The following is a 25303-nucleotide window of genomic DNA, read 5'->3' on the forward strand; positions in this document are numbered from 1 at the left end:
AGACTGGTACCCAGACCAACTGTAGCCTGTATCCCAACGCTGCCACCAATATGATATCATATCATATATCTAGGACACAGTTACGAAAATGCATGATATTTCATAGAAATTATTTTATTGAATGAGTTACACAGTTTGGGGACTGGGAGGTGAGAGGAATAGTTTTGGTCTGTTTACTCATCATAAATTAGGGACTACAACCCGAGGACTCTTGTCTTACTCCTCAATGAGTCCTGCTTATACGGTATTTATGAATGAGCATTTGGGAAGAATAATAACAAAACAAAATCAAATATGGTTGAGTAATGACATAATATGAGAAGAGGATGCAATCATGTATAGGTGATATGGAAATAAATCTCTGAATCTGACCCTCATTGACCAAGACCAAAGGGCAGGATGAGTCATGTTAGCCAATGAGAGCCTTCTACTTTCAAAAGGCTATGATTGGGTCAAAACTAATTATATGAAAGATTGTTGGTTACAAGTAGCTTGTAAGGTCTGGTAGCTTAATTTCTTCCATCTAATTAATTTGATACTTGACTGATTCAGGGCTGGTTCTAGAGTTCAAGAGTTCAACATCAGAAGAAAGAGGGGAGCAGCAGGGAAGGGTTCATGTTCTAGATTTGGGACACCTGCCAGTTGGCAATATAAATTCTTAAAAAGGTGTTTGAAAGTACTGTAGATTTAAAACACACAGGAATCTTGAAATGCATAGTCATACATGCATCCCTCTCTGTCTTTGACAAAAATGGCAAATCTAGTATATCTAAATCTATCTAGCTAATTGTCACAGGAAGACTTTTGCATTAGGCCTATCTAGGGGGCAACAAGAAGTCTAGTGATTAAGAGTGTTAGACCAGTAACTGAAAGGTCACTGGTTCAAATCTCGAGCTGGCAAGGTGGAAACATCTACTGTTCTGCCCTTGAGCAAGGCACTTAACCCCTAACAACTGCTCCCTGGGTGCCAATGATGTTGATGAAGTCAGCCCGCACCACTCTGATTCAGAGGGGTTGGGTCAAATGAGGAAGACACATTTTGGTTGAATGCATTCAGTTGTGCAACTGACTAGGTATCCCCTTCCCCTCTATGTTCTGTATGTACAGGAAGAGTAATGCTATTTAGTTGGCATGGTCAAGTATATCAGTGTAATAATAAGAATATACATGTGCTTTTCTTTGGGTTCTAGCATATGATTAATAATCTTCAACATGCAAAATAATGTGAAAGACTTATTCAGAAACATACACAGAACTATTGCTGCACACTAAGTAGATTGAGTGGCTGAGTGAACAGATAAGTGTTTGACGACTCTCTTCCTCTTTTTAAGGATTCTTCTGCACACAAACTACAAGCCATGAAGTTTCTCCGTCAACAAGAGCAAGTGTGTGTGAGCGTGTGTGGAAACTCCTTCGGCTTGTGATAAAACACACAAACACTCTGCATAGACATGGCAAGCTTACCCCCCCCCCCCCCCGTACTAAGTGTGTGTGTGTGTGTGTGTGTGTGTGTGTGTGTGTGTGTGTGTGTGACATACACATACAGTGCATTCTGAAAGTATCCACATTTTGTTAGGTTACAGACTTATTATAAAATGCATTAAATCGTTTTTTCCCTTATCAATCTACACACAATACCCCATAATGACAAAGCAAAAACAGTTTTTTAGAAATTGTTGCTAATTTATTAAAAATAAAAAACAGAAATATCTCATTTACATAAGTATTCAGACCCTTTACTCAGTACATTGTTGAGGCACTTTTGGCAGTAATTACAACCTCTACAACAATCTGCTTGGGTATGACACTACAAGCTTGGCACACCTGTATTTGGGGAGTTTCTCCCATTCTTCTCTGCAGATCCTCTCAAGCTCTGTAAGGTTGGATGGGGAGCGTTGCTTCACAGCTATTTTCAGCTCTCTCCAGAGATGTTAGATCGGGTTCAAGTCCGGGCTCTGGCTGGGCCACTCAAGGAAATTCAGAGACTTGTCCCGAAGCAACTCTTGCGTTGTCTTGGCTGTGTGCTTAGGGTCGATGTCCTGTTGGAAGGTGAACCTTCGCCCCAGTCTGAGAGTCTTTAGGTGCCTTTTGGCAAACTCCAAGCTGGCTTTCATGTGTCTTTTACTGAGGAGTGGCTTCCGTCTGGCCACTCTACCATAAAGGCCTGATTGTTGGAGTGCTGCAGAGATGGTTGTCCTTCTGAAAGGTTCTCCCATCTCCACAGAAGAATTCTAGAGCCATGTCAGAGTGACCATCGGGTTCTTGGTCACCTCCCTGACCAAGACCCTTCTCCCCCGATTTCTCAGTTTGGCCTGGCAGCCAGCTCTAGGAAGAGTCTTGGTGGTTCCAAATTTCTTCCATTTAAGAATGATGGAGGCCACTGTGTTCTTGGGGACCTTCAATGCTGCAGACACTTTTTGGTACCCTTCCCCAGATCTGTGCCTTGACACAATACTTATGTAAATAAGGGTTTTCCATTTTTTATTTTTAATACATTTGCAAAAATGTTGAGAAACCTGTTTTCACTTGTCATTATGGGTTATTTTGTGTAGATCAATGAGGATTTGTTTTGTTATCCATTTTAGAATAAGGCTGGAAGGTAACAAAATATGTAAAACCTCAAGGGGTCTGAATACTTTCCGAATGCACTGTACATACACACTTTCAGTGATGTTGCCACAGCTTTATTTCACTGTTCTGTTTTTCATAGTGAACCACAAGGCACTGGAGGTCTTGGCCTATAGCGGCAGGACTGATGTATGCTTAATGTAACATGTACTGCTAACTGTAGCATGTAATGCTAAATGTAACATGTAATGCTAACTGTAGCATGTAATGCTAAATGTAACATGTACTGCTAAATTTAACATATAATGCTAAATGTAACATGTACTGCTAAATTTAACATATAATGCTAAATGTAACATGTAATGTTAAATGTAACATGTAATGCTAAATGTAACATGTAATGCTAAATGTAACATGTAATGCTAAATTTAACATATAATGCTAAATGTAACATGTAATGCTAAATGTAACATGTAATGCTAAATGTAACATGTAATGCTAAATGTAACATGTAATGCTAAATGTAACATATAATGCTAAATGTAACATGTAATGCTAAACGCAGTATTGTAACTTTAAGTGCCTGGGTCCGGCTGGACCAGAATAACATACTGTACTTTCATATCTCACATTGTTTATGGTTATTTGGCAACTCAAATCCACTCTACATATTCTCATAAATTTCATAAATAAAATACAAATTGAAATAGAGATTATGGTGGCTTTTATGTTAAGTAGGAAAAAGAAAAGCAATATATTTACAACATAACCATCCCTATGCCTGTGTGCTAGCAACACTTAACCTATGGTGATCTCTCACTGTGACAAGCATCTGTAGCCAGTGGTAACTCCCATTCTTAAATTAGTACTGTGTTACTTAAAGAGTAAAAAGATAAAAGACGTGAAGAACAATAACAATATCTATAACTGTAACTCAGAGCTGAAAGTCAGTGGCATTGAGTGAAAATAATAAGGCAAATAGATAAGATTCAATAGCACCTGACTTGCACAAACACCCCCTTTCAAAATGGACGCCAGTTTACAAATGGGGAGGGGGGGTGTACTCAGTGCAGTCGTAAACTGGGCGCCATTCATTAGAGAAACGTTGTGATAATGTTAGTAAAGAGTTCTGCATGATGGAGCGAAGGGCCGGTTGGTGTTATGGCTTGGTCTCCGGTGTGTGTGTGTGTGTGATCTGCTCTTTCGGCAATCTCTGGGTATTTTGTTGTCTGTGTGTCTCTGTCCTTCTCCTCCCTCACACACAGTGAAATAGCACCATCCTTTGATCAATAACAAGAAGTCAAGCCACACCGCGGAAAGATTGGTGCGGTCACGGGTTAAGGGTCACACAGAGGTCAGCGGCGAGGCCTATGTCCTCTTCATGCACACCTGGCAACGGCTAATGTGAGTCCGGAGACTTCCTGCCTTTAGCGTGGTGGGTATGGGTTTCCTGGAACGAGATGTGAGACGACATCAATCAATCAAGACCATGTCAGAGTTCTGGTAGCCAGAAAGGAAAAGATAGACGGAGAGAGAGAGAAAGAGAGTTGTTCTTGGCTTACGTAAACATCTCATTGTCCTCGATGGCGGCCAGCCAGAAGCTGTAGGAGTTGGCGTAGTAGTTGCAGGTTCCCCGCCCGTGACACTCGATGAAGGGAGCGCTCCGGAACTCTTCTAGGCAGGAGCCAGGAGATGCCAGGGCCTGGCCAGAGCCCTCAGCACCTGCACTGGTATGCTACACAGAGAGAAGGACAGAGAGAGAGACAGAAAAGAGACAGAGAGAGTACTGCTACTGATAAAGAAGGTAAGTGCTGATACAGAAGGTAAGTGCTGATACAGAAGGTAAGTGCTGATACAGAAGGTAAGTACTGATACAGAAGGTAAGTGCTGATACAGAAGGTAACTGCTGATACAGAAGGGAACTGCTGATACAGAAGGTAAGTACTGATACAGAAGGTAGGTACTGATACAGAAGGTAGGTGCTGATACAGAAGATAAGTGCTGATACAGAAGGTAAGTACTGGTACATAAGGTAGGTGCTGATACCGAAGGTAAGTACTGATACAGAAGGTAAGTGCTGATACAGAAGGTAAGTGCTGATACAGAAGGTAAGTGCTGATACAGAAGGTAAGTGCTGATACAGAAGGTAGGTGCTGATACAGAAGGTAAGTACTGATACAGAAGGTAAGTGCTGATACAGAAGGTAAGTGCTGATACAGAAGGTAAGTGCTGATACAGAAGGTAAGTGCTGATACAGAAGGTAAGTACTGATACAGAAGGTAAGTACTGATACAGAAGGTAAGTGCTGATACAGAAGGTAAGTACTGATACAGAAGGTAAGTACCGATACAGAAGGTAAGTACTGATACAGAAGATAAGTACTGATACAGAAGGTAAGTGCTGATACAGCAAGCATGGCGTTGTAATATTTTGTTTAGTCTCTCTCACCATGACGAAGGAGTAGCCAATCCAGAGTGAGTCCCAGCCATTGGGGCATGATGGGATCATGATATTCTGACTGTGTACTGCTATCACCATGGCAGGAGCCTCACACACAGAACACCTATTGGCATAGGTAGAGGTCAATACACATGCTATCCATGCACGCACACTTACATGGATGCACACAACACAAACATACACCTACAAACATATCCACACACATATATCCTAGGTGAGAGCAGAAACATACACTGAGTGTACAAAACATAAGAAACACCTTCCTAATATTGATTTGCACCCCCTTTGTCCTCAGAACAGCCTCAAATCATCAGGGGCAAGGGTTTGAAAGCATTCTACAGGGATGCTGGCCCATGTTGACTCCAATGCTTCCCAGGGTTGCATTAATCATGTTGTTTGGGTGGTGGACCATTGCTCATACACACGGGAATCTGTTGAGTGTGAAAATCCCAGCAGAGTTGCAGTTCTTGACATAAACCGGTGCGCCTGGCACCTACTAACATACCCCATTCAAAGGTACTTACATCTTTTGTCTTGCGCTCATTCAACCTCTGAATGGCACACATACACAATCCATGTCTCAATTGTCTCAAGGCTTAAAAGTCCTTCTTTAACCCATCTCCTCCCCTTCATCTACACTGATTGAAGTGGACCCCCCCCCCCACACACACACACTCACACAGCTACCTGCTGATGAAGGGCCTGATGCCCTGGCCGGTGATAGGGTCCATGTTCATTGGCATGGGCTCAGGGGAGGTAAGCCAATAGGAGTAGTCGTTACGGGAGGCAAAGTAACAGACGTTGTTGATGTTACAGAAGAGGAAGGGCATGGGACTGAACTTCCTCAGACAGCTACCAGCCGTACCTACACACAGACAGAGATACACACAAGTAGTTATGTGTGATGCTGATCTGATCTCTCTTTTGACGAACATATCAAGACTGTTTCAATGACAGCTTTTTTCCATCTACGTAACATTGCAAAAATCAGAAACTTTCTGTCCAAAAATGATGCAGAAAAAAAATCCATGCTTTTGTCACTTCTAGGTTAGACTACTGCAATGCTCTACTTTCCGGCTGCCCGGATAAAGCACTAAATAAACTTCAGTTGGTGCTAAACACGGCTGCTAGAATCCTGACTAGAACCAAAAAATGTGATCATATTACTCCAGTGCTAGCCTCTATACTGGCTTCCTGTTAAGGCAATGGCTGATTTAAAGGTTTTACTGCTAACCTACAAAGCATTACATGGGCTTCCTCCTACCTATCTCTCTGATTTGGTCCTGCCGTTCATACCTACACATACGCTACGGTCACAAGATGCAGGCCTCCTTACTGTCCCTAGAATTTCTAAGCAAACAGCTGGAGGCAGGCTTTCTCCTATAGAGCTCAATTTTTATGGAATGGTCTGCCTATCGATGTGAGAGACGCAGACTCGGTCTCGACCTTTAAGTCTTTATTGAAGACTCATCTCTTCAGTAGGTCCTATGATTGAGTGTAGTCTGGCCCAGGAGTGTGAAGGTGAACGGAAAGACACTGGAGCAACGAACCGCCTTTGCTGTCTCTGCCAGTCCGGTTCCCCTCTCTCCACTGGGATTCTCTACCTCAAACCTTATTACAGGGGCTGAGTCACTGGCTTACTGGTTTCTCTTCCATGCCGTCCCTAGGCGGGGTGCGTCACTTGAGTGGGTTGAGTCACTGACGTGATCTTCCTGTCCGGGTTGGCGCCCCCCCTTGGGTTTGTGCCGTGGAGGAGATCTCCGTGTGCTATACTCTGCCTTGTCTCAAGATGGTAAGTTGGTGGTTGAAGATATCCCTCTAGTGGTGTGGGGGCTGTGCTTTGGCAAAGTGGGTGGGGTTAAATCCTGCCTGACGGGGCCACAGTGTCTCCCGACCCCTCCTGTCTCAGCCTCCAGTATTTATGCTGCAATAGTTTGTGTCGGGGGGCTAGGGTATAAATACCTGGAGTATTTTTCCTGTCTAATCTGGGTGTCCAGTATGTATGCTCTCTCTAATTCTCTCTCTTCTCTTTCTTTCTCTCTGTCCTTCTTTCTTTCTCTCTTTTTACTTTATTTTTCTCTCTCTCGGAGGACCTAAGCCCTAGGACCATGCCTCAGGACTATCTGGCCTGATGACTCCTTGCTGTCCCCGGTCCACCTGTTCATGCTGTTGCTCCAGTTTCAACTGTTCTGCCTGCGGCTACGGAACACTGACCTGTTCACCAGACGTGCTACCTGTCCCAGACCTGCTGTTTTCAACTCTCTAGTGACAGCAGGAGCGGTAGAGATACTCTGAATGATCGGCTATGAAAAGCCAACTGACATTTACTCCTGAGGTGTTAACTTGTTGCACCCTCTACAACCACTGTGATTATTATTTTTTGACCCTGCTGGTCATTTATGAACATTTGAACATCTTGGCCATGTTCTGTTATAATCTCTACCCGGCACAGCCGGAAGAGGACTGGCCACCCCTCATAGCCTGGTTCCTCTCTCGGTTTCTTTCTAGGTTCTGGCCTTTCTAGGGAGCTTTTCCTAGCCACTGTCATTCTACACCTGCATTGCTTGCTGTTTGTGGTTTTAGGCTGGGTTTCTGTACAGCACTTTGAGATATCAGTTGACGTAAGAAGGGCTTCATAAACACATTTGATTGATTGATTGAAACACAAGATAGATACAACATCTATCTCTCTGCCTAGCTCTCTCTCTCTTACCCAGGTCCTGTCCGTGGGAACGCTCATTGCCCTGGATGTAGAGTAGGGAGTATCCATCATAGATCAGCGATGTTCCCTCTGGACACTGTGGAACCTCCACCGATTGGCTGTGCCTGGTTACCAGGAAACCATGCTCCATGGAGGAGGGGCCGGGAGGACCTACCTGACCCGGAACACCATCAGGTCCAGGGGGTCCGGGATACCCTCTCGGTCCTATAGGGACAAGGGTCAAAGGTCAAAGATGAAGGTCAGGGTCAAATGGAACATTAGCTCCCAGTCTGAGAATCACACGTCCGGATAACACTAGTACATCATAAAGTATTTTATCCTACATACATTGTAGTATCCTTTTCAGTGTGGCTATAAACTGGACAAAGGGGATGTGACTCTCACCTGAGGGACCAAGCAGGCCTGGTTCTCCCTTGGCTCCGGGGAGACCGTTAATCCCAGGGTTTCCCTCGTCACCTTTAATACCCTGAATACCTGTCATACCTGGGAGACAGAGAGCGAGAGAGGAGAGAGATGGAGAGAGAGAGAGAGAGAGAGAGAGAGAGGGAGAGAGAGAGAGAGAGAGCGAGAGAGAGAGAGAGATGGATAGAAGAGATCATATATTATGGGGTGATCAGAGCTGATGTTTGGTCATAATATATCGGCTCATTGTAGATAGGATGGTTTGAACTCTCACCTTGCTGTCCTTTCAGCCCAGGGAAACCTGAGGGCCCCACAGGCCCCTGAGGGCCCTGACTACCCGGGAAGCCGCTTTCTCCCTTGATGAAGGTGTGGAGGCCAGGAGGACCAGGGGGGCCATCATTACCTGAAACAAGGAAAGGCGATTCAGATAATTACCAAATCTTATTATTATTCATATGTGGGTAAAAGTGTCTGTCTGCTGCATGGCATATATTCAGAATATACATGTCAGCACTCAATGGCCACTATACAGTAGGTGTTTGATGCTATGAAGCTCACAGTGATTTGGTTTACTGGCTGTTTGGTTTAATGTTGTGTCTCTCCACTCACCTTTAGTTCCTGGGAATCCTCTGTCTCCCAGCTCTCCTTTCAATCCAAACACACCCAATTCACCCTTTGTCCCTGAAGAAGAGAGGAACTTTTGGATTTATCCACTTGATGAAACCATCTGAACCACATAGACCAACGGTCACATGCACACATTGTAAGAATCAGAGGAGACTGGTGGGGAAGATATTGGAAGACATTGTAATGCAGCGTTTCCAAAACTCGGTCCTCGGGACCCCAGGGGGTGCACGTTTTGTGTTTTGCCCTAACACTACACAGCTGATTCAAATTATCAAAGCTTGATCAAAATGTGCACCCTTTGGGCTCCTGAGGACCGGCTTTGGGAAACCCTGTTGTAATGGCTAGAATTGAATAAAACAAGTGGTTTCCATGTTTTATGTGTTTGATAAAGTGGCGGCCAACCTGTCGTAGCTGAATCAGAATTAGTTACAAAACATTGATAAATAAGATGTTTTATTTACTATCATAATATGTTTATGTGGGGAAAGTCACTTGGGACCCAGAGAGGGGAGAGGTCAGGCTTGTCTTTTACATGTCTGGTAATAGGCAGCATATCAGAAAGGGAGAAGTCAGGTTTGAACATTGTCTTCATAATGAATATATCTGTGAAACCATGTGAAGGGATCCACTATGTCTGTACTCCAGTCACTCCCTCCTTTTCCCATTGGGGGGAGGAGTACGGCAGTGTCTGGAACCATTGTATGTCCCCTCTGATGTTGCCCTTATCTTGAGATAGTATATGACCTAGAGGCTCACTACTCTCTGGGAGTTTGTCCAGGAGGGGGGTATTTGAGATAGGAGTATGTAAAATTGACAATTGATATATGCCATTGGATGAGGTAATGTTTTGGTAATATGATGTACGAAGAACGAGAAGTAGAACCTCGTCTTAGAGAGCAAACTGAACGATAATCTATAGCTAATGCTATCTGGCTATGGGATACTCCTCTCTCAAGTAAAAGGCCTTTGTGCAGTTTTCCTGGTTTGTCATGTCGACTAGGGGGTGGATCTTTGCTATAAAAGATCTCAGTTGCCATTATGTTGACACTCTCAGAATGCATTTATAGACACTGAATTGATCTGAGAGTTATGGTGAAGCTCATATTATTAAAATATTAAGTTTAAAGTATAACACTGACTTGTGTCTGGTTTGTAAACTCTCCTTTCACTTAGTAATACAGGAAATTACCACGAAAAACCCTATTTCATAGTTTTGATGTCTTCACTATTATTCTACAATGTAGAAAATCTTTTTTTTTTTTTAAATAAAGAAAAACCCTTGAATGAGTAGGTGTGTCCAAACTATTGACTGGTACTTTAAATAAATAAATATATATAATGTTTTAAATGCTCATAAACATGCAGGAAATGTGTACATTTTTCTGGTTCAAAAATATATTGTTAAAAACAAGCTGTTCAGCAGCAGCTCCGGGGGAGCATAGGCCGTGTGAATATTGCTTGGATTGTTTTGCCAGCTATGGGGAACTGCCCCAATGAAATCACAGGATTTCATAACATTAATTATAACAGCACAAAGTAAATGGACTGTCCTGGGGGTACTTAAATGTGCACTCAGTCAGAACTTCTGGGTTTGCTCTAGTCTCCCTCACAATGAGCCTCACACGCACACGACTTATTTCAGTACGCGAGACTAGAACTGCTCTATCAGGTACAGCTGGGGCTAAAGCAAAAAGCTCATTGTAATTAACTTGGATATAAATAATCATAACAGTCATGGGAGCCTGGGACCTGATAAACTGAACATCTACAGTTGAAGTCGGAAGTTTACATACACTTTAGCCAAATACATTTCAACTCAGCTTTTCACAATTCCTGACATTTAAACCTAGTAAAAATTCCCTGTCTTTAGTCAGTTAGGATCCCCACTTTATTTTAAGAATGTGAAATGTCAGAATAATAGTAGGGAGAATGATTTATTTCAGCTATTATTTCTTTCATCACATTCCCAGTGGGCCAGAACTTAACACACACTCAATTTGTATTTGGTAGCATTGACTTTAAATTGTTTAACTTTGGTCAAATGTTTCGGGTAGACTTCCACAACAAGTTGGGTGAATTTTGGCCCATTCCTCCTGACAGAGCTGGTGTAACTGAGTCAGGTTTGTAGGCCTCCTTGCTAGCACACGCTTTTTCAGTTCTGCCCACAAATTTTCTATTTTCTATAGGATTGAGGTCAGGGCTTTTTTTCTCCAAAAAGTACGATCTTTGTCCCCTTGTGCAGTTGCAAACCTAAATGATCTACACCACTCACCTGGGAAACCTTGTCTAAATGATCTACACCACTCACCTGGGAAACCTTGTCTAAATGATCTACACCACTCACCTGGGAAACCTTGTCTAAATTATATGTACCACTCACCTGGGAAACCAGGCACACCCTGCAGTCCCATCTCTCCCTTCAGTCCATCAACACCTGGAAGGCCAGATTGCCCCTGTAACACACACACACACACACACACACACACACACACACACACACACACACACACACACACACACACACACACACACACACACACACACACACACGCATATATACACACACAAGTCAGATGGTGGACACTAGTCACGTGTCATGATAAACCAACTAGACTGTCATGACATCACAAATGGATCAGTCAGTGAGAAACAGGAAGTGACCTACAGGAAGTCCAGAGTATCCTCGTTCTCCCTTTAAGCCCTGCTCGCCCTGTACTCCTTGTCCACCCTGATCTCCCTTGTCTCCCTTCCCCCCCGCGCTGCCGGGAACACCAGCAGGACCTGGAACACCACTGGTACCTGTAGAGAGGAGGAGAAGAAGAGGAGGGTACAGGAAGAGAGAAATGGAGAGGGATGAGAAGAGGAGGATGGAGGGAGAGGAATAGAGGAGGATGAGTTAAGGAGGATGGAGGGAGAGAGGGATGGATGGAGGGGATGAGAAGAGGAGGATGGAGGGAGAGAGAGAGGGGTGGAGGGGATGAGAAGAGGAGGATGGAGGGAGAGAGGAATGGAGGGGTGACGAGAAGAGGATGGAGGGAGAGAGAAAGAGATGGAGGGGTGAGAAGAGGAGGATGGAGGGAGAGAGGAATGGAGGGGGTGAGAAGAGGAGGATGGAGGGAGAGAGGAATGGAGGGAGTGAGAAGAGGAGGATGGAGGGAGAGAGGAATAGAGGGGGTGAGAAGAGGATGATGGAGGGAGGGAGAGGAATGGAGGGGATGAGAAGAGAATGATGGAGGGAGGGAGAGGAATGGAGGGGATGAGAAGAGGAGGATGGAGAGAGAGAGGGGTAGAGGGGGATGAGAAGAGGAGGATGGAGGGAGAGAGGAATGGAGGGGTGACGAGAAGAGGATGATGGAGGGAGAGAGGGTAGAGGGGGTGAGAAGAGGAGGATGGAGGTGGAGAGGAATGGGGGGGTGAGAAGTGGATGATGGAGGGAGAGAGGAATGGAGGGGGTGAGAAGAGGATGATGGAGGGAGAGAGGAATGGAGGGGGTGAGAAGAGGATGATGGAGGGAGAGAGGAATGGAGGGGTGAGAAGAGGAGGATGGAGGGAGAGAGGAATGCAGGGGGTGACGAGAAGAGGATGGAGGGAGAGAGAGAGGGATGGAGGGGATGAGAGGAGGATGGAGAGAGAGGGGGGTAGAGGGGGATGAGAAGAGGAGGATGGAGGGAGAGAGGGTAGAGGGGGATGAGAAGAGGATGGAGGGAGAGAGGGATGGAGGGGGATGAGAAGAAGAGGATGGAGGGAGAGAGGGGTAGAGGGGGATGAGACGAGGATGGAGGGAGAGAGGGATGGAGGGGATGAGAGGAGGATGGAGAGAGAGAGGGGTAGAGGGGGGTGACGAGAAGAGGATGGAGGGAGAGAGGGATGGAGGGGATGAGAAGAGGAAGATGGAGGGAGAGAGGGGTAGAGGGGGATGAGAAGAGGAGGATGAGGGAGGGAGAAAGGGGTAGAGGGGGATGAGAAGAGGAGGATGGAGGGAGAGAGGGTAAAGGGGGATGAGAAGAGGAGGATGGAGAGAGAGGGGTAGAGGGGATGAGAAGAGGAGCATGGAGAGAGAGGGGTAGAGGGGGATGAGAAGAGGAGGATGGAGGGAGAGGGGTGTAGAGGGGGATGAGAAGAGGAGGATGGAGAGAGAGAGGGGTAGAGGGGATGAGAAGTGGAGGATGGAGAGAGAGAGGGGTAGAGGGGGATGAGAAGAGGAGGATGGAGGGAGAGAGGGTAGAGGTGGATGAGAAGAGGAGGATGGAGAGAGGGGTAGAGGGGTAGAGGGGGATGAGAAGAGGAGGATGGAGGGAGAGAGGGTAGAGGGGGATGAGAAGAGGAGGATGGAGAGAGAGAGGGGTTAGAGGGGGATGAGAAGAGGAGGATGGAGAGAGAGAGGGGTAGAGGGGGATGAGAAGAGGAGGATGGAGAGAGAGAGGGGTAGAGGGGGATGGAGAGAGAGAGGGGTAGAGGGGTGACGAGAAGAGGATGGAGGGAGAGAGGGATGGAGGGGATGAGAAGAGGAAGATGGAGGGAGAGAGGGGTAGAGGGGGATGAGAAGAGGAGGATGAGGGAGGGAGAGAGGGTAAAGGGGGATGAGAAGAGGAGGATGGAGAGAGAGGGGTAGAGGGGGATGAGAAGAGGAGCATGGAGAGAGAGGGGTAGAGGGGGATGAGAAGAGGAGGATGGAGGGAGAGGGGGGTAGAGGGGGATGAGAAGAGGAGCATGAAGAGAGAGGGGTAGAGGGGTAGAGGGGGATGAGAAGAGGAGGATGGAGGGAGAGAGGGTAGAGGGGGATGAGAAGAGGAGGATGGAGAGAGAGAGTGGTAGAGGGGATAGGAAGTGGAGGATGGAGAGAGAGAGGGGTAGAGGGGGATGAGAAGAGGAGGATGGAGGGAGAGAGGGTAGAGGTGGATGAGAAGAGGAGGATGGAGAGAGGGGTAGAGGGGTAGAGGGGGATGAGAAGAGGAGGATGGAGAGAGAGAGGGGTTAGAGGGGGATGAGAAGAGGAGGATGGAGAGAGAGAGGGGTAGAGGGGGATGAGAAGAGGAGGACGGAGGGAGAGGGGTGTAGAGGGGGATGAGAAGAGGAGGATGGAGAGAGAGAGGGGTAGAGGGGATGAGAAGTGGAGGATGGAGAGAGAGAGGGGTAGAGGGGGATGAGAAGAGGAGGATGGAGGGAGAGAGGGTAGAGGTGGATGAGAAGAGGAGGATGGAGAGAGGGGTAGAGGGGTAGAGGGGGATGAGAAGAGGAGGATGGAGGGAGAGAGGGTAGAGGGGGATGAGAAGAGGAGGATGGAGAGAGAGAGGGGTTAGAGGGGGATGAGAAGAGGAGGATGGAGAGAGAGAGGGGTAGAGGGGGATGAGAAGAGGAGGATGGAGAGAGAGAGGGGTAGAGGGGGATGGAGAGAGAGAGGGGTAGAGGGGTGACGAGAAGAGGATGGAGGGAGAGAGGGATGGAGGGGATGAGAAGAGGAAGATGGAGGGAGAGAGGGGTAGAGGGGGATGAGAAGAGGAGGATGAGGGAGGAGAGAGGGTAAAGGGGGATGAGAAGAGGAGGATGGAGAGAGAGGGGTAGAGGGGGATGAGAAGAGGAGCATGGAGAGAGAGGGGTAGAGGGGGATGAGAAGAGGAGGATGGAGGGAGAGGGGGTAGAGGGGGATGAGAAGAGGAGCATGAAGAGAGAGGGGTAGAGGGGTAGAGGGGGATGAGAAGAGGAGGATGGAGGGAGAGAGGGTAGAGGGGGATGAGAAGAGGAGGATGGAGAGAGAGAGTGGTAGAGGGGATAGGAAGTGGAGGATGGAGAGAGAGAGGGGTAGAGGGGGATGAGAAGAGGAGGATGGAGGGAGAGAGGGTAGAGGTGGATGAGAAGAGGAGGATGGAGAGAGGGGTAGAGGGGTAGAGGGGGATGAGAAGAGGAGGATGGAGAGAGAGAGGGGTTAGAGGGGGATGAGAAGAGGAGGATGGAGAGAGAGAGGGGTAGAGGGGGATGAGAAGAGGAGGACGGAGAGAGAGAGGGGTAGAGGGGGATGGAGAGAGAGAGGGGTTAGAGGGGGATGAGAAGAGGAGGATGGAGAGAGAGAGGGGTAGAGGGGGATGAGAAGAGGAGGATGGAGAGAGAGAGGGGTAGAGGGGGATGAGAAGAGGAGGATGGAGAGAGAGAGGGGTAGAAGGGCATGAGAAGAGGAGGACGGAGAGAGAGAGGGGTAGAGGGGGATGGAGAGAGAGAGGGGTTAGAGGGGGATGAGAAGAGGAGGATGGAGAGAGAGAGGGGTAGAGGGGGATGAGAAGAGGAGGATGGAGAGAGAGGGGTAGAGGGGGATGAGAAGAGGAGGATGGAGAGAGAGAGGGGTAGAAGGGCATGAGAAGAGGAGGATGATATGTATCAAAATGTACAATCAAGCAGGTCAGGTGTGCAGTATACAGTACCTGGTTCTCCAGGCTTTCCTGGCACTCCTTGGTCTCCTTTGGGCCCCTCCATGGAGGGTCCTGGGTGGCCCTGTTCTCCTGGCTGGCCCAGGGAGCCCTGGAAGCCTGCCGTACCCTTCTCTCCCCTGGTCCCTGGGATACCCGGGATACCTGGGGATCCTGGGAAACCTGGACTACCCTTATCACCTTTAAACCCAGACGACCCCGGCGTTCCTGGGAAGCCTCTGCCAGGAAAACCTATAGGAGGGACACAGAGACAAACACTCCAGGCCATTGATCAAACTCCAGGCCATTGACATAAAAAGGTCACCTGCTGAACTCTTAAAGTCTGCCTCTGCTGTTTGTTAGCTGTTTAGATGCACAGTGCATGAGTTGATTTGGAGACATAGTCAAGAGTTGGGTGAATAGAAATATAACACAGATCATAAAGTACGTGCTTTACATGTGGTTTCATAGGCTGAACATTCCTGACTGTATCCTAAAGGTCAGGAGAGGTCACTCACCTTGGTCTCCTCTGTCTCCTGATGATCCAGGAATGCCGTCCACTCCTGACTCTCCTTTCTCTCCAGTCGGACCTGGGGGACCCTGCAGACCAGGCTCACCTGGGAAACAATAGGTTACCTGAGTGTGTGTCTCGACCCGCTGTGGTGCAGTAGCTACAGCATGGTAAATTAGTCCAAGCTTCATGACTAGCTGTCATACTGCACTAACAGGAACCAATGGTACCTGGGGCATTGTTACTGTGCTCCATGTGTTCCTTACCTGGTCGACCTGTTTGACCTGGCTCTCCTGTTGACCCGGGCAGCCCACCGACACCTTTCTCTCCTGGCCGACCCGGCTGACCTGCACAACACAGCACGCACCTTCGGTTAGACTAGAGGTTGTCAAGCAAAAAGTAATGTTCTGGGTTTGTGAGATGATCGAGAAAACCTGGTTGATATAGGAAATAATACGCTCAAGTGTTATTCCCTTGGCCAACATATATTCTAATCGTGTCTTGTCTTTTTTAAACTCCAAATTTAATCAATCAGTCAGGTCAAAGGAGGGGCAGTTGTCATCATGGAGACAGGAACCTCACCTGGGTGACCAATGTAACCAGTGTCTCCCTTTGTTCCTGGTGTTCCTGGCATCCCGGGGACTCCCATTCCTCCCTTCTGACCCTTCTCTCCTGCGTTACCAGGGAAACCAGTTAGACCCAACTGACCCTGAGAGAGAAAAAAAAAGAGAGGGATGGAGGGAGAGAAAGAGAGTGGGAAAATGTGAGGAAAATGGTAGATACAGTGTATTGATTGAAAAAGAGAGACAGTTAGTGGCACAATTGCAATGAAAAAAAGCATACACCGAAGCTAGCTAGCACCATCCATGAAGACACAGACAACAAACCTTGGTTGTGTGAGACCTTCATGGAGCCAGCTCTCAGAGAGACTAAAAGGGGTTTTGAATCACCTTCTCTCCAGGAGGTCCTGGCACTCCGACACCTGGCAAACCGACTGTTCCCTTGTCTCCTTTCACCCCCTCTGTACCCAGGAACCCTGGGTGACCCGTTGTGCCCACAATGCCTTTAGCACCCTTCGGACCCACAGAACCTATAGAACCATACATGACAATCCGGTTAGAACCAGTCTAACCATCCACACCACAGCGGATGTTCGATATAAAGGATGATTCCTCTCAGTGAGTGGATTGTGTGTTGTTTTCTTACCTGGATATCCCATTTCTCCAATGCTTCCTTTGTTTCCAGGATAGCCAGTACTGCCGGGCTCACCAGGAACACCTGTGTCTCCTTTCTCACCTGAGAAACAAGAATCATAACGTTTCAGAGAGGGTGTCATTTAATCATCACATTGACTGTGTCCCAAATACTATCCACTAGCATATTATACATTGTGCAAGACAGTACAACATTTCATACCAGGTAGTATACAGGTTTGTAACCATTGAGATCCTATTAAATCCTGCCTATGTGTGGGGCATTTACAATAAACAGAGGGGTATGGCGAAGCCTACATAGGTGACTAACCTGGTTGACCAGGTGTACCGGGCTCTCCATCCTTTCCTGGCATACCAGGTACTCCGGCCTGTCCAGGATAACCCTTCTCTCCGGTGTGTCCAGGGTCACCTAATGGGAAAAAGTGGGATTTAGCGTACCTAAACAATTCCCAGTTCCTGTTTAAAACAGACCACCTGACAGACATACAGTGCAGTATAATGTAGGATACTGTGCAGTAGGATGTAGGATACTGTGCAGTAGGATGTAGGATATAGTGCAGTAGGATGTAGGATACAGTGCAGTAGGATGTAGGCTACAGTGCCGTACGATGTAGGATACAGTGCAGTACGATGTAGGCTACAGTGCAGTAGGATGTAGCATACAGTGCAGTAGGATGTAGGATACAGTGCAGTAGGATGTAGGATACAGTGCAGTACGATGTATGATATAGTGCAGTAGGATGTAGGATACAGTGCAGTAGGCTGTAGGATCCAGTGCAGTAGGATGTAGGATATAGTGCAGTAGGATGTAGGATACAGTGCAGTAGGATGTAGGATACAGTGCAGTAGGCTGTAGGATACAGTGCAGTAGGATGTAGGCTACAGTGCAGTACGATGTAGGATACAATGCAGTAGGATGTAGGATATAGTGCAGTAGGATGTAGGCTATAGTGCAGTACGATGTAGGATACAGTGCAGTAGGATGTAGGATATAGTGCAGTAGGATATAGGATACAGTGCTGTTGTATGGGGCATGTTCATTTTGTATACCTGGGTCTCCGCTGTCTCCTTTCTGTCCCTTCATGGACCCCATGTTCAGCTCACTCATGTTGCCAGGAGGACCCTGCAGACCCTGCTCTCCCCTCTCTCCTTTGGGTCCAGGCTCACCAAACTCCCCCCTAGGCCCAGAGACACCCGGGTTGCCTGAGAGAGAGAAGAGATGAGATGCTATAGTATAGTGGTGCAAAACACACTGATGGGTAGTCTGGTAGTACAGAGGCAGCAGTTCTACTCTACCCACCTCTCTGTCCAGGAGTTCCAGGGCTCCCAGCAGAACCCTGATATCCTGGTGTTCCAGGCGTTCCCATGACTCCCATCTCTCCCTTGAGGCCTGGGGAACACACACACATCAACAAATAAATAGAATATGAAAATATTGATGATTATACATTACAAAGGTTGTCACCAAATTCTCCTTAAATTCAACGAAAATGAACCCAGACCAGTCCAGTCAATGAGTGTTAATTTCTTTCCAGTTACATCAGACCTCCTACACTGTTCTGAGATCTGTCTCACCTGGGTCTCCGGGGAATCCGTCTCTGCCAGCCGGGCCAGGTCTTCCTGGCAACCCTTTTGATCCAGACAGTCCAGGGAATCCTGAGTCTCCCTTCTCTCCCTGGGGGCCGGGCATGTCCAGACCAGGAGAGCCAGGGAAGCCCTTATCTCCTTTCACACCTTCATGACCAAAGGGGCCTGGCTCTCCAGGGGGTCCTACTGGTCCAGGGGCCCCAGGTTCCCCTGATCCAGGGGGTCCAGGGGGTCCAGTGCCACCATGCTGACCAGGGGGGCCAGGGTCACCTTGAATTCCCTGAGCTCCAGGTGGTCCTGTGTGTCCCTCTTGTCCAGGAATACCAGTTGGACCAACGTTGCCTTTATCTCCATGAAAACCTGTCTCTCCAGGAGGGCCCTGAGAACCTTTAGGACCAGGTAGACCCCGACCTGGCTCACCCTAGAGAGGGCAGAAGAAGATTGGTTGATTGTTTGATTGATGGAGTTTGAAACAATAGAAAGTGAAGCAAAGACACAGACATAGGAACACACACCTTTGGACCAGGTGTGCCTGGTTTTCCAGAGAAACCATCCTGTCCAGATCTCCCAGGCTCTCCTGGCAACCCAGGGGCTCCTGGAGCTCCAGAGTATCCTTTAGGCCCGGGTATTCCTGGGAATCCAATGCCGGGGACACCTGAGTCACCTTTCTGTCCGGGGAATCCTGGCATTCCAGGGTCTCCCTGAAGTCCTCTGTCACCTGGGGTCAGGACGGAGAAGATGTTCACGATGCACTATGCAGGACCAAGCAGGACCATAGCCTACCATAAACCAGATCAATACCGATAAGCTGACCCTCACCTTGTAGTCCAGGTATGTCAGAACAATACCAATAAGCTGACCCACACCTTGTAGTCCAGGTATGTCAGATCAATAATAATAAACTCCTTCTAGTCCAGGGATGTCAGATCAATAATAATAAGCTCCTTGTAGTCCAGGGATGTCAGATCAATACCAATAAGATGACCCTCACCTTGTAGTCCAGGGATGCCAGATTGTCCTCGAGGTCCGGGGGAGCCCTGGGGTCCAGGTGAGCTCACATCTTTACCTGGTTCACCTTTCACTCCTGAGAGGCAGAGAGAGCATATGCACATCATCATTTAGGCTCCTTTTACCTAACAAGTGTGTGTTCTTTTGAGTGTGTTTGTAGCTGTAGCCTGTACCCACCTGGTTGTCCAGGGATTCCAAGTCGGCCTTGTTGACCAGATGTACCCTTCTCTCCAGGCTCCCCCGGCCGGCCAAACCCTGGTACCCCAGGAGGACCCCTCTCTCCTGGGGGTCCAGAGAAACCAGGGTCCCCATCGAGACCACGGTCCCCCTTGATGCCCTCTCTGGCCTGCAAGAAGAGATCAGAGACAGAGATGGATGACTGACTGACTGTAGTACTGTCTGAACACATGTTTTAGAAGCCTTCTAGTGCTCGCTAACATGCACACATGCACACATGCACACACACACACACACACACACACACACACACACACACACACACACACACACACACACACACACACACACATACAGGTTCTCCTTTGGATCCAGGCAGGCCTGCTAGTCCTTCTTTCCCTGGCAGTCCATCTACACCAGGTAGACCTCGTGTGCCAACGAAACCAGGCAGACCTTTGTCCCCCTTCAGCCCTGGAGCCAGGTAGATGTCGCCAGGTTCACCATGGGCTCCTGGAGCACCTACCAACCCAGGAGTACCTGAATTACCCTGGGGAGAGGAGAGGAAATAGCAGGGTCAATCAACAATCTCTTTTATTGGAAGAAAACTACTGAACAAACATCCAGTACATAGTCATGACAAGTGGATGGCCAGTGATGCAGCATGTCCACCATAGTGGTCTTTATGGAGCTACAGTGATGCAGCATGTCCAACATAGTGGTCTTTATGGAGCTACAGTGATGCAGCATGTCCACCATAGTGGTCTTTATGGAGCTACAATGATGCAGCATGTCCACCATAGTGGTCTTTATGGAGCTACAGTGATGCAGCGTGTCCACCATAGTGGTCTTTATGGAGCTACAGTGATGCAGCGTGTCCACCATAGTGGTCTTTATGGAGCTACAATGATGCAGCGTGTCCACCATAGTGGTCTTTATGGAGCTACAATGATGCAGCATGTCCAACATAGTGGTCTTTATGGAGCTACAATGATGCAGCGTGTCCACCATAGTGGTCTTTATGGAGCTACAATGATGCAGCGTGTCCACCATAGTGGTCTTTATGGAGCTACAATGATGCAGCGTGTCCACCATAGTGGTCTTTATGGAGCTACAATGATGCAGCATGTCCAACATAGTGGTCTTTATGGAGCTACAATGATGCAGCGTGTCCACCATAGTGGTCTTTATGGAGCTACAATGATGCAGCATGTCCAACATAGTGGTCTTTATGGAGCTACAATGATGCAGCGTGTCCACCATAGTGGTCTTTATGGAGCTACAATGATGCAGCATGTCCAACATAGTGGTCTTTATGGAGCTACAATGATGCAGCATGTCCACCATAGTGGTCTTTATGGAGCTACAATGATGCAGCATGTCCACCATAGTGGTCTTTATGGAGCTACAATGATGCAGCATGTCCACCACAGTGGTCTTTATGGAGCTACAGTGATGCAGCATGTCCACCATAGTAGTCTTTTTGGAGCTACAGTGATGCAGCATGTCCACCATAGTGGTCTTTATGGAGCTACAGTGATGCAGCATGTCAACCACAGTGGTCTTTATGGAGCTACAGTGATGCAGCATGTCCACCCCAGTGGTCTTTTTGGAGCTACAGTGATGCAGCATGTCAACCACAGTGGTCTTTATGGAGCTACAGTGATGCAGCATGTCTTCTTCAGGTTCTATTAGAAGAGTGAGTGATGATGTGATGAAGATTACTCACAGGGCTTCCATCAAGCCCAGCAGGTCCAGGCACACCCTTGTCTCCTTTACTGCCTGCCGCTCCAGGATAACCTACAGGGGACGAACAACACTTCTCAGTCCAATACAAAAACACCATCTCATAGGAAATAGTGTGGAGGTGGATGAATATAGGCCCTAGGATCCTAACCTGAGATACATGCTGAAGATGTGGAACATCATTTTAGTGCCAATCATTAATGTAAATCAGTGAGACAAAGATTTCAGTTGCATGTGTTTATCTCCAGCTATGATTCAGTCAGTAGTGTGGGGGTATCTCTTGTCAGCTCACCTTGCAGTCCTTTGGGCCCCTGGGGGCCAGGGAGTCCAGTTGGGCCGAAGGCTTCGCACTGCACACACGTGTCTCCCTGATCACCTGGAGGTACATCACTATACAAGTTATATCAGACAAACAGGTAGGTGGGATACGATGGATGCCTTGAAGTGAATCTGAGCTGTACTATGTGGAATGGTAATATCTTGTAATAAGTGATAATGTTACGTAATGTATGTAATCAGTATGTGAGCACTACCGAGTTTCGTGGTGATAAAAGTGAGAGGGAAAGAGAAAGGGGGAGAGAGCGCATATAATATACATTGTGATTGGACAGAACATCAGAGACTGATAAGAGTGATTGTCCCACCCCCCCCCCCCCCCCCCCCTCCCCGCCGTACCTTTCTGTCCTAACTCCCCCTGTAGTCCAGGTGGGCCGGGGGGCCCAGGTGGGCCCTTTTCAAGGGCCGGATCACATGGCTCATCCCCTATACACATAGTGCAACACACACACACAGGTGAGAGACTGCCTAGACAACACTGAGTGACCTAAAAGACCTAAACGTATAATCAGCTAAATGACTCCACAATGACAAATGTCAAAGGTTACACTATGAATGTGTAACCACACCTACCAGGGGGTCCGGGAGGACCAGGGTGTCCTACAAGCCCATCTTGTCCAGGCTTTCCTCTGAGAGACTCCCCTTCTGCACCTCTGTCTCCCTTCTGACCGACCTCTCCTGGCCGGCCCTTCTCTCCGGGGGGTCCCTCAATGTGCCTGCCTAAAATATACCACAGAGGGACACAGTGAGGTATGGGGATGTCAACTAAAGAAATACATGACAGAGAGGACATAAAATATGACCGTTTCTTCTTACCTGGTAGGCCCAGAGCTCCTTGAATACCAGGGAAACCTGTCAGATAAAGGAGCATGTTCAGAGTTGGTCTAGGAGGCCTACATAGACACTTAGAAGGACTTCTTCTTTGGATACTAGTCAAATGATGAACTAAACAGCTGTAGTTTATAAAGGGGTGTACCTCTTTCTCCTTGCAAGCCTGGGAGGCCAGGGGGTCCAGGAGAGCCAGGAGCACCATCACCCTAAAATCACAGAAATCACAAGTTCATCAAAGTTCATCCCCCTGCATAGAAAACGAATAAATGACTATACTTTCAATAATAGTGCTGAGCATGTTACTCTCATTATAAAGAGTGTATGGCGGCATCTGGTGGACCAAAAACAAATTGCATCTGAAAGTTCAATAAATGAGGTGCTCAGAGCAATAAGCAAGACTACAGAGAGAGAGTATACAGTACTTACATTTGCTGGAGGGCCTCTCTCTCCCTTTTCACCCTAAAACACAGAGAGATGTCCATTTCATTAGCCTCAGCATTGCTATAAAAAAGCAGATGACAGGTACATGTTTATGCAGTTACCGGTGTTCCATGGTATCCAGGGCCACCAGGAAAGCCTCTCTCTCCCTGTATGACAACAGACACATCACAATGATCAGGACAAAGACATCGAACACAACTGAACTATTGAGATAAAACTACTAGAGAGAGAGAGAGAGAGAGAGACAGAGACAGAGAGAGAGAGAGAGAGAGACAGCGACAGCGACAGAGACAGAGACAGAGACAGAGACAGAGACAGAGACAGAGACAGAGACAGAGACAGAGACAGAGACAGAGAGAGAGAGAGAGAGAGACAGAGACACATACAGAGAGAGAGAGAGAGAGAGAGAGCGAGAGCGAGAGCGAGACAGAGACAGAGAGAGAGAGACAGAGAGAGAGAGAGAGAGAGGCAGAGACAGAGACAGAGAGAGAGACAGAGAGAGAGACAGAGACAGAGACAGAGACAGAGAGAGAGAGAGAGAGAGAGAGGTAAGGGGTGATGAGAGACAGTGAGAATATAAGAAAGAGGAAGTAGGCTAGGTGTAGACGTGTATGATTTTATACCTTAAATCCATTTTCTCCATCTTTGCCAGGTTTTCCCTGAAATCAAATACACAGAAATTCAGTTCTACCAGGAAAGCAAATAATGTTTTAGTTTTTCTTCAATAAAAGCAAATGTAATGAAATTGAAGTGATCATCGTCACTCACCCTTGGTCCTGGTAGCCCTTGTTCACCCTTGACCCCGTTTAGATGTGGAATGCAAAAACCCTGCAAACAAAAATGACATCAATGTTACTTATAGTGGCCATCAAAACACAGTTCAGTATTGGTTTGATGTACTGTAATGTCATTGCATGTAGATGAATGTTGGACTTGAAAATAAGTAAAACACTCACTTTCTCTCCTCTGTCTCCTGTATCTCCTCTCTGACCCTGTTGGACAGACACAAACACCTTCAGTGAGGAGGTTGGCCTACTTTCCTTTCATCCATCCATTCATTCATTTATCCATCCATCCACCCATCCATTGATAATCATAGATTTGTTAACACAGTGAGATTGAGGACATTCGTCAGTGGCCTATGCTCCGTGAAGGAGTCAAGGGCTTAGGCCAAAGTAGGTCATCATTGTCTATTTTTGTCATTGATTATGAGGAGCTGGGTACCGGTGGTCCTGGGAGGTAATTTAAAACCGCATTTCCTCCCGCTTCCTGTGACGGAGGTCCGGGGGGGCCAGGGGGGCCAGGTGGGCCACGGAACCCTTGTTGTCCCTATCAGGAGAGGAAAATACCAGGGGTACGGATCAGAAACAAGTACAAAGAAAACTGTATACAATGGAGAGGGCTTTGTTGTGGAAGAAGAAGAGGTGAAGGGAGATGGGGACCAAATCTGTCCCTCAAAGGTGAAGGGAGTTATAACTGTTACTAATGGTTTATTTTCTATATATTGCTGCTTATAAACCCTTTATAAAGCTGTTATGAACACGAAAGTGTGCATGTCTCACCTTGTCTCCCTTCTCACTCTGGAAAGACAGCCTGTCCCCCTGAGAGAGAAAACAAACGTAATTTCTGAGAGACATATGACTGGACATCACTATTGAGACGTTACAAATAGGAAAGATCTGACTGGACATCACTATTGAGACATCACAACCAGGAAAGATCTGATTGTACATCACTACTGAGATGTCATGACTGAGAGTAATCTGATTGGATGAACAACAACATCTAATGTAGGTTAATGTTAAGCTATTATCGGCAGATCATTGACCAGCTTACCTTTTCTCCTTTGGGGCCAGGTGGGCCAGGGAAACCCTAAAGGGAAGGAAGAATACAATCAGTCAGTGTTCAAAGACCTAGAAAAATCCAATCAAACACAGCCATGCTAATATGATGCTAATGCTAACATTCATAGCCATAGGGTATCATTTGAGAACCAGTCTAAGCTATAGTGTAAGTGATCTTGTGTTAATCTGGTCACTCACTCTGGGTCCATCTGATCCCTGGTTTCCTGGTGGGCCTTCAGGCCCCGAGGGGCCATTGGGACCCTGTGGGAAAGATAAGAGGAATATTGTGTATGTCACTCAATCACAAATACACACACTGACATACTCACATACGCACGCACGCACACACACACACACACACACACACACACACACACACACACACACACACACACACACACACACACACACACACACACACACACACACACACA

The 25303-nt window shown here is 47.3% G+C and overlaps 1 protein-coding gene across 2 annotated transcripts in view; it reads right to left on the reverse strand.

The window, feature by feature from the left end:
- Nucleotides 1–98: 98 nt before the first annotated feature.
- The window catches only part of LOC109904914 (collagen alpha-1(IV) chain-like), an 81446-nt gene continuing 56241 nt past the window's right edge, over nt 99–25303 (reverse strand). For both annotated transcript variants that reach the window (XM_031799773.1, XM_031799778.1), the window contains exons 10-48: nt 25068–25130; nt 24862–24897; nt 24588–24626; nt 24250–24354; nt 23982–24017; nt 23794–23853; nt 23649–23684; nt 23127–23171; nt 23011–23043; nt 22730–22790; nt 22570–22605; nt 22327–22473; nt 22093–22179; nt 21710–21793; nt 21401–21471; nt 20030–20221; nt 19675–19843; nt 19481–19573; nt 19005–19207; nt 18478–18910; nt 18203–18292; nt 17953–18105; nt 17213–17311; nt 16895–16984; nt 16639–16778; nt 16271–16397; nt 15955–16035; nt 15696–15794; nt 15193–15429; nt 11445–11578; nt 11160–11232; nt 8762–8833; nt 8427–8555; nt 8135–8233; nt 7742–7954; nt 5716–5893; nt 5017–5131; nt 4131–4303; nt 99–4018 (exon numbers count right to left, since the gene is read on the reverse strand). In XM_031799773.1, the coding sequence (XP_031655633.1) occupies nt 3937–4018; nt 4131–4303; nt 5017–5131; nt 5716–5893; nt 7742–7954; nt 8135–8233; nt 8427–8555; nt 8762–8833; nt 11160–11232; nt 11445–11578; nt 15193–15429; nt 15696–15794; nt 15955–16035; nt 16271–16397; nt 16639–16778; nt 16895–16984; nt 17213–17311; nt 17953–18105; nt 18203–18292; nt 18478–18910; nt 19005–19207; nt 19481–19573; nt 19675–19843; nt 20030–20221; nt 21401–21471; nt 21710–21793; nt 22093–22179; nt 22327–22473; nt 22570–22605; nt 22730–22790; nt 23011–23043; nt 23127–23171; nt 23649–23684; nt 23794–23853; nt 23982–24017; nt 24250–24354; nt 24588–24626; nt 24862–24897; nt 25068–25130 (4413 nt within the window). In that variant the 3' untranslated portion in view covers nt 99–3936. The remainder of the gene's footprint in view (nt 4019–4130; nt 4304–5016; nt 5132–5715; nt 5894–7741; nt 7955–8134; nt 8234–8426; nt 8556–8761; nt 8834–11159; nt 11233–11444; nt 11579–15192; nt 15430–15695; nt 15795–15954; nt 16036–16270; nt 16398–16638; nt 16779–16894; nt 16985–17212; nt 17312–17952; nt 18106–18202; nt 18293–18477; nt 18911–19004; nt 19208–19480; nt 19574–19674; nt 19844–20029; nt 20222–21400; nt 21472–21709; nt 21794–22092; nt 22180–22326; nt 22474–22569; nt 22606–22729; nt 22791–23010; nt 23044–23126; nt 23172–23648; nt 23685–23793; nt 23854–23981; nt 24018–24249; nt 24355–24587; nt 24627–24861; nt 24898–25067; nt 25131–25303) is intronic.

Source organism: Oncorhynchus kisutch, linkage group LG2 (assembly GCF_002021735.2).
Source record: "Oncorhynchus kisutch isolate 150728-3 linkage group LG2, Okis_V2, whole genome shotgun sequence".
In the NCBI taxonomy this organism is placed as follows: Eukaryota; Metazoa; Chordata; class Actinopteri; order Salmoniformes; family Salmonidae; genus Oncorhynchus; species Oncorhynchus kisutch.